The sequence below is a fragment of the Phoenix dactylifera genome, chromosome 2 (assembly GCF_051530095.1).
Source record: "Phoenix dactylifera cultivar Ajwa chromosome 2, Ajwa_hap1_PhDact_Kaust_v1.1, whole genome shotgun sequence".
NCBI lineage: Eukaryota > Viridiplantae > Streptophyta > Magnoliopsida > Arecales > Arecaceae > Phoenix > Phoenix dactylifera.
Window position 1 is genome coordinate 53,019,402 of NC_143191.1, and position 9,057 is coordinate 53,028,458.

The following is a 9,057-nucleotide window of genomic DNA, read 5'->3' on the forward strand; positions in this document are numbered from 1 at the left end:
GTATGACTTTATCATTAGAGTCCTCGGGTGGCCGCACAGATACTACTTTGCTGTAGCGCCAACTGTTGCTGGAAACTGGGCCCGGGGGCGACTGTCGGCTGAAAAGGGGGAGCTCCGGTGAGGATCAATGGGCTGTGGGTGGTGGTGGTCCGTCGGCGGGTGGCGTCCTCCGGGAGACCTGCAAGAAGAAGTCGGTGGCCGGGGGTTTCCGGCGCCGGCCCTCTGATGCTTAAGTCAGAGGGGGAATATGAGCAAGAGCAATTTTTTCAAAGTTTCAGTCCTCAGCCCCTTTATGGTAGAGGAATTCCTCTTTTATAGTAGAGTGCTGGGTTACCTGTGACGCGACGGGTCCAGGTTACTGTACGGCTGAGCAGGTCGCACAAATTGATGCACGATCATGGGAATTAATGCTTTGCCGTAGAGAATGAGGTCGGAATTATGGAGTTGTCATGGCTGATTGATCACAGCCGAGCTGATTTGCTGTGGAGGATTGGAGATCCGTAGACAAAAGGAGCCATACGCGTTAATTGTTGAGTAAGCCGGAGGTCTGCAGAGACCATGCGCATTAATTGTCGCGTAAGCCGGAGGTCTACAGAGACCATGCACATTAATTATCGCGTAAGCCGGAGGTCTGCAGAGACCATGCGCATTAATTGCCGCGTAAGCCGGAGGTCTGCAGAGACCATGCGCATTAATTGCCGCGTAAGCCGGAGGTCTGCAGAGACCATGCGCATTAATTGCTGCGTAAGCCGGAGGTCTGCAGAGACCATGCGCATTAATTGTCGCGTAAGCCGCCCCAGGCGTAGTTCCGAGCTGGGCCGTAGGAGGACGTGACAGTGGCGGGCAGTTGGTGAGGTCTGACTCCTAGAGATTGGATGCCTTCTGAGGTCGGGCATTCTCTAGGTCGGGCATTTCGAGGTTGAGAGTTCAGGTTCGGATACCTGGTCTGGCGACAGGCCGTCCGAGGTCGGGCACCAGGTTGGTCGTCCGAGGTCGGTTATCCAAGGTCGGGCGTTTGAGGTCGGTCGTCCGATCAGATTTTTGGGGTGACCTGTATTTCCCTCAATACTACCCCCCGACATCCGAGTCCGAGCTGCTAGCGAGCTGGGACGTGGGAAGTAATTGCTTTTACAGAGTGGTGGGGGTTATGGAGGTTTAAATTACGCCGACGTTCCGCATGCTTCGAGGCGCCTTTAATGAGGGGAGAGGAAACGATGCCCTTTCGTCCCTCGAGGTTGCTTCGAATAGCGGACCCATGATGGGGCCCCGAGATCCGATGAGACGGCGCTTTGATCCCGTATCTGAGGCGTCCGTTCGGAATAAATGCGCTGTTTCGGCTTTCGGAGTTGACACGCAGCGCGATCTGGACGGAAGGCAAGATTCAGCCCCGCCGATCTGGGCCGTTGGGGAGGTCTATAGAAATCCCCCGACTTAGCCCTAAAAAGGTCCTGCTTGTTTGTTTGTTTTTGCTGCCGTTTTCTCTCCCAACTACGACTGAGTCTTCCCGGCGAAATTCGGAGGTGATTTCCGGTGGTGTCCAGAGACAATTCTCGGTGTCCCCCTAGTAGGTCGTCTCCCACATTGGCTCGGAAGTCCTTTTCTCTGCTTCCCTCCCTTTTTGGTCATTCTTTTTTCGCTTTTTCCCTTCATTTTCCTTTTTCTTCTTCTGGGATGGGTCTCAGTCCTTTTTCTACCTTGACCGAGGAGGAACTGGATCTGGTCCGTTCTCGGTTCTTCTTCCGACCCGGGTTTCATCTCGAACTTGCAGGGTCGGAAGACTAGGTAACGAGACCTCCGCCAGGTCGGATCGGGGTGTACACTGATGCACTCTGGGCCGGCCTGCGGTTCCCCCTCCATGAGTTCGTGAATGACTTGCTGGTGGAGTATCGACTCGTCCCAGCACAGCTCACTCCGAACTCGTGGAGGACTATTGTCAGGTTTGCATCCCTCTGCCTTGCGCACGGGATCCCGACCTTGGTGAGTGTCTTCCGTCGGTGTTTCATGCTAAAGACAAACCCGGCGGATGTAGAGTGGTTGTACTTTGCCTGGAGGAGCGGTATGTCGCTCTTCCGAGGTGCCCCTTCCTCTATTCATGAGTGGAAGGGGAGATTTTTCTTTCTTGTGTCCGAGCTCTCGTGGGGGTTCGACCCGAGGTGGGGGCCCCCGGGTAAAACCGGCACGGAACCTTCCCGCTGGGGGGGCTATGTCGTGGGGGATGCCGAACTTAGTCCAACATCGGCTAGTAGCGGGAAAGTTTTGTGCCTTATAAAGGAGGCGTAGTTCCTTTCCTCTCGAGGCGCCTTTTGAAGGGCAAAACCGTGCGGTGGGAAGGCGATCCCTGCTCTCGCCAAAGCGGACAATACCTCGGGACGCAGTCCTCTTTCTCTGCTAGCTCGGTTGGGACTGGAGCTGTTGCCGGGGTGAAAATCCCGCAACAGATGGTGCTTTCGTTGAGAGCAGTCCCCTTGCCACAGACTACCCTCCAGGACTGTGGGGGCCCCCTGGTAAAACCGGCACGGAACCTTCCCGCTGGGGGGGCTATGTCGTGGGAGGTGCCAAACTTAGTCCCACATCGGCTAGTAGCGGGAAGGTTCTGTGCCTTATAAAGGAGGCGTAGTTTCTTTCCTCTCGAGGCGCCTTTTGAAGGGCAAAACCGTGCGGCGGGAAGGCGATCCCTGCTCTCGCCAAAGCGGACAATACCTCGGGAGGAAGGCAGTCCTCTTTCTCTGCTAGCTCGGTTGGGACTGGAGCTGTTGCCGGGGTGAAAATCCTTCAACAAATGCCAATAAATATGTATATGTAACATATTGACGTAATAAAACACCTTCACAAATGTTTTAACGGCTGCTGAAATGTTGTTATGGCCATTATGTTGAAATTTTGTGAGGCATTAACACAAGCACTCAAGAATGGCCACCGTGGGTGTGGGTTTGAGCTGGCAAAGAGATATCCTATTTGATGAGAAATTATACCCTACACTACGTGCCTATAAGACTATGCATACAACCAATCCCAAGCATTTATTATTATGAACCTCATTCATCAAGCATTCATCTCGATGCACTACTATAGAAACAAGCAGCTGTGATTGGCTTCATGCATGACTATATGGTGCATATAATGTAAAAAATAGTTTCTCGAGTACACCACCGTGGTTGTGTTCTACTTCTTGACCCATCAATATCTCTCTATGTGTGTGCTAATTAGGCCAAATCTGTGAAGCCCTGCAGTGATATACAAAACTTATGACCAAGGAGAACTATTCTATCTTTAGAAGAAAAATAGTTCAATTAATTGCTGAGGCCTTCAAAGTCATGGGACGGGCTTGCTATTATTCTTTCAGTCAGGTTAGGCGAAAGTGGTTGGATAGCTGTTGGAGCATGATCGTGGATTGTTTTAATCTATTGATTCGTTCAAAAAACAAAGATATTGATCTCCTTTTGAAAAAATGAACATTTAAGCTCCTAAGATGATTTGGTTTAAAGAAAAATTTATTTGGAAATTGAGTAATTACTTAGTTCTCGCACTCCTCCATTCGAAGAGGTACCAAGTATAAAACTTAACAAGTATTTTTAAAAAAAATTAGATTTGGATAATTCTGTTGGATGGTCTTCATTCCATTTCATCCAAGAGAGATCCCAGAGTAACTAACGCTATATTCATTTTGCTACACAATTTTTTTAGCTATTTTATCTTTGTTTATTTTTTCCCCATCAGTTTTAAAGCTTAATAAATTCTATCAAACTTTTACTTTGAAAATATTTTGACATATATTAAAATACTGAAATTGGGAGATTGAAAATATTTTTTTTTCCCACATGTCATTTGTTTAGGTGGGCACCCTAGACTGGCTCTTTGACTGATTTCAAAATGATAAAATTGTTTGAAATGCAACCATACTGATTTGCAATAAGTATATTTAAGAAAGCATTCTTGCAGTTTCAATATCCTAAACATGTCTTTGTCTATCTGTCACTTAAAAATGTTTTATTGATAGAAATCTGGCCAAAAGTTGCAAATGCAAACATGTAGCTAATGTGATATATTTATGTGTGACCTGCCACTAATTCAGCATGAATAATAGTTTAGACCATTGTACCGAAAAAAACAATAATTTATGGCTACTTCGAATTTTTGGTATTCAAATCTTTAAAGTATTTTAGTCGTCGATCGAGTCATTCTGTTAATTAGTCATGTAATCTACATGCTGGCTGAAATCCATGACATAAATAGTCAAGTTTTAGGGCCTGGTGTCAAACTATTGGCTTGGTGGCTCATCTCATATGACTAGATTTGAATCCATAACATAATTTAAAGCAATATGAAGTTCATGAGTGGTGCACAAACTTTTTGCTTTTTATTTTATTTCTGCTTGCCAATTCATTTAAATCCAAATTTCAAACAATAATTGATATAAAATACTCAACATCACTCTTTCATTAGTCAGGTATCTAATGGGCAGAGAGTGGCCAAATATTAATATCAGTTTTTAGTAGGTGATCAACCAATGTATGCATGCAGTGCTGATTGAGGAGCTAAATCTTATAGCTAAGCCAAGGATTATACTATATTTTGATAAGGATTTGCTCCATGGCATAAACAATTTTAAATACAGTGCAGCAGCCAACTTTCATTAACAATATTGGCGGTTCCTGGGTTCGACAAATTGCATGATATCAAACATCACCTTAGATTCGATGAAAATGACTCGATTTTTGGACTAACATGTTGCAAAGAATCTTGGAATGGATGGCTCAAACTCCAGGAGTCAAAACCATGGGGCCAACATTAGTATATGACAATAAAAGAGAAAGATTTCCTGATAGCTTTCGAGGAAATTCAGGTTGTTGAAGAAGATTTCTTCAGTCTATGGGAGAAGGAAAAGGCTCTCAAATGGTTTGCCCTTTTTTTTTTGATAATGCATGGTTAATTTTCTCCAAATCATTTGACTATGAAACATCATTAAAAGGACCCAAAAATACCACTCTCTAGTGCATAAACCTCTTGCGGGTACATAGAGGCCCCTAAAGTCCTCCATTTTGCTCTTTATGGCAGTAAAATGCTCATCTTTTTGGATGAACGAAGAAATCAAAGGAATGAAAGTTTGCTGAGAAGAAAGGATGGCAAAACTCTTTCTTAACCTTTTATATATTCTTTGTGCGCCTTGCTCACAGAATTTTAAACCTCTATCAAAGCTTTCTCATATTATCACAAGCCATCTATGAGTTGGCCACCAGGCACCAGTGGACTCAGCTTGGGCCAATCATATTTAATTTTATTTTTTTGGGTGACAATCATATTTAGTATGCCTAAGTCGAGGCCGAAAAGAAAGCACATACTAAACCCCATCCATCAAATACAGAATGCAATTACTCATGAACCAAATGGGCCAGAAATTATATAATTGGTGAATTAGGTAATAAACAAACACTCATGTAATTCTTGATCTTACTTTTTTAGATGAGAGACGGGTGATCTATATATATTTGTCAAATATATAGATGAAACCACAACTACATAACAAATTCTTCCTCTACTTTCGGTCGTGTGTTAACATGTTGAACTTTTCTCGGGCACTAATTAAGCCCTCTTCATTCAACCATGAATGAATGAATTATTTATTCTTGCCCCGAGAATTACGGGATAAAAGGCAGCTCGTAGCTACATACATCTTCTTCCTTCAAATTTAATCAAGCATATACCACCTTTGCATGTGCATGCATCTTGGGCTGCATCCTTTGCATGAAAGAATAATTGATTTTTTTTTTACAATATCGATTGTTGAATTGTATCGTATCTCAAAATACTCCAAACTTTATATTTATACAAACTTCGAAGAAATATTGAACAATCCAATGATGGATTCATGTAAAAGAACCTAAATTCTTATATCACGCAATAGATACGTCCTCTCCTATATTTGATGCATCAATCTTTTAGCTGCTCTAGATTAGCATGCCAAGACATGGACATTGATAATCCCTAGAACGTATAAGATTCGTTTTTTTTTTTTTTTTTGATCGAAGATAGTATGTTATTCTTCAGTAAAGCCCATGCTCCAGTGCTGCACATCATGGCAATCCGTCTCCATGATCTGAAGCCTGTCCGAGTAAAGAGTCGTTGGAAACTTGTGCCTCTCGCCGAGTCCCGAGCTCAAGATACACAGAATCCATGGGCACCACCTGCGTAGATCCGCACACCGAAAGAGAGCCCACAGATCGGACATTTTTCCCTCGCTTTCCTAAAAAAAGCCAAATATTCCGCATCCAGAATCCGACAAAAAGCGTTACCATAATCGGCAGCCCGTTGACCGGTCGGTTTCTAATGTTGATCAAACGAGGGGCGGGAGTTCGAATCCCATCCATTTAATCCCACGCGTCATCCCGGTGAACTTATTGTGTTTCACGCATATAAATATTTATGCGGTCGCCTCTACAGTTTTTTTTTTTTTTTTTGGTTGTTTTCTCTGCACATAAACTAAAAATATAATCCATCCATCCATCCATGTGAAATTTTTATCTATTTATATACTCCTTAAAATAAATAGTAAAAGTCATTGATCATACTCGTCTAACTGATCAACATACGCTAAAATACTAAATTATATTATTTTTTATTTCTATTTCATGAAAAAATAATATTTTTTCAAGAAAAAAATTTCTATCCTATATCAAGCTCTTTCCATTTTTCTCATGCACTCTTTCTCCCTCTCATATCCAACTAAAGAGAGATTTTCTATTTCAATTTCTGCATCCTCTCTATCCATCTTAATTATTTGAGAAAAAAACTTCTAATTATTGAATCGTCTAAACCTTTCTCTTCCCCAATTCTAACCTATCAAATGGATGCGTATGGTCAGTCAATTACATGTCACCATAAATATTTGATATTGCTAGAAAGAATTGCGAAGTACTTCATCTACTTATTATTGATTTGCTTGGTAATTGAATGTGAAAACTTCTTGAATATTTAAAAAAGCAATGATGTGTTTAAAAGGGTAATAAATAAGAAAATATAATTACTGGGTGAAATATTTTCAAATTAATGGATAAAGAAACTATGCCTTCGCATCAAAATTCAATAATAATATGTATAAATATTTAAAATTTATTAAATAAGAATTAATTATAAAGTTCATTACTGTCGTTGATATCCATGCTGGTTCTATTTAAAAAGGAAAAGAAATGATAACCATTTTTACAAAAAAAAAAGAAAAAAAGAGGTGATAACCATGTCTAAAGGGTCCCATAAGCTACGATACATCAAGGCCGTTCATCAAGATACTCTTTCCATAGATCAGATGAGGCGCAGGTCACCGCACCGGCCCCCGTTTCCCCATCGGCTCCCGTTTCCCCTGCCCGGCACGTACGTCGACTCCACGGAATCCATCGCCGACGAGACGGAGCACGACGACGCGGGCGACGGCGACGACGCGAGGCTCTCCACCGCTGCCGCAGCTCGGGGCTTCTTGGCTATCGGGCAGATGGAGTGGGGGTCGGGGAAGTTGAGCCTGGCCTTGGCGCCGCGGATCTCGCGAGCGGCAGCGTCGTAGGCGCGGGCGGCCTCCTCGGGGGTGGCGAAGGTCCCCAGCCACACCCTCGCCCCCTTCCGCGGGTCCCGAATCTCCGCCGCCCACTTCCCCCACGGCCGTCGCCGGATCCCCCGGTACGCGTTCTTCCGCGGCCGCCGCAGCCTCGCCCCGGTCTTCCCGTCCTCCTGGGCCGCCGCCACCGCCTTCTTCTCGCCCTCATCGCCGCCGCCTTAAAGTTCACCAAACAAGGTAACGGAAGTAAAAGAATCGATAAGATGGGCCGCGGGACATGTCATGGAGATGCGGGGGAGGAATAAGGTGTTACCTTGAATAAGATCAGATGGTTCCGACGGCCAGAGATCCGGCGCGGGGAGCTCGCGGCCGCCGTTGGCGGCGACAAACTTCGGTACGTCCGTTCCTCCGCACATCTTTCTTACCGGCTATGAGAGAAGGGGATGCCGTTTCAAGTGACTTCGGCCTGTCACAGCCGCAGAGCTTTATAAAGATTAAAGGAGGGGTTGGAGGGGTTTTTTTTTTTCTCTCTCTCTCTCTCTTTTCTTTGAGTTATTTAATTTTCTTTTTTCGGCAAGGACAAGCTAGGAAGGGTATTAGACTGTATTCGGTGTAAATTTAGTCTTTTCTATGTTACTTTTGAAAGATTGGTCAAAAAAAAAAAGAGAAATTGTAATTGCTAGGTACGCTTATGTGTGAACCACGAGATAAAAGGGTGTGGTTTTGTGGATTCTGCGGCTTTCAGTGACAGTCCAGCGAGTCCATGCAGTTAGAAAGTGGGGTGCCACTTACCTTCCTTTCGTTGAACAAAGGGGGCACATCTATACTTTCAATCCAGTTATTTGAGGAAAAAAAATTTGCTGTTTTTCATCTCAGAGCTATCTATAAGTTTCCATATCTGATTCTATCATCAGATTCGTAACAAATCAAGACCTCGCCAAAAAAAAAACTAGTCAAAAGATATCATTTGGATTCTTTAGTTTTGTATCAGTACCCAAAATCTCTTCTAATATGAAACTAAATACACGCCTGCACGGATCCTCACATACTTCCTTCGTTCAAGCCCTGACATCTTTATCAGGCTAAAGATTTAAATCCATTCAAGTCTAATCACAAATATTATAATCGGCCCGTGATCAGTCTTCATGAACTCGTGCTGCAGTATCCCCTAATCCACGTAGGTTATGGGTTGAGTTTACTTTGATATCATTTGTAATAACTCAGAGCCTCGATAAAAAAAGATTAGCCAAAAAGTATTATTTGGGTTTCTTAATCTTATATAAGTACTCAAGGTCTACCCAAGAACTAAATGATATGGGACTAAACACGCTCGTACGAGTCCTCACATACTTTCTCCATTTAAACTTTGACAATCTCGCTAGGTTAATGGTTCAAATTCATTCAAATCTAGTCACGAGCACCACGATCGGCCTATGGTCAGCCCAATGGATCCGTGTTGTAGTGTTTCCTAGTCTACATAGATTATAGGCCGGATTTGCTTTGATACCATTTGG

The 9,057-nt window shown here is 43.7% G+C and overlaps 1 protein-coding gene across 1 annotated transcript; it reads right to left on the reverse strand.

Moving 5' to 3' along the window:
* Positions 1–7,140: 7,140 nt before the first annotated feature.
* On the reverse strand, positions 7,141–8,012 carry LOC103719774 (ethylene-responsive transcription factor ERF071-like). The gene is made up of 2 exons (XM_008809168.6): positions 7,857–8,012; positions 7,141–7,760 (listed from the first exon to the last, which is right to left on the reverse strand). Exons 1-2 carry the CDS (start codon positions 7,957–7,959, stop codon positions 7,297–7,299), a joined length of 567 nt encoding a protein of 188 aa, XP_008807390.4. The 5' UTR covers positions 7,960–8,012; the 3' UTR covers positions 7,141–7,296.
* Positions 8,013–9,057: the final 1,045 nt, after the last annotated feature.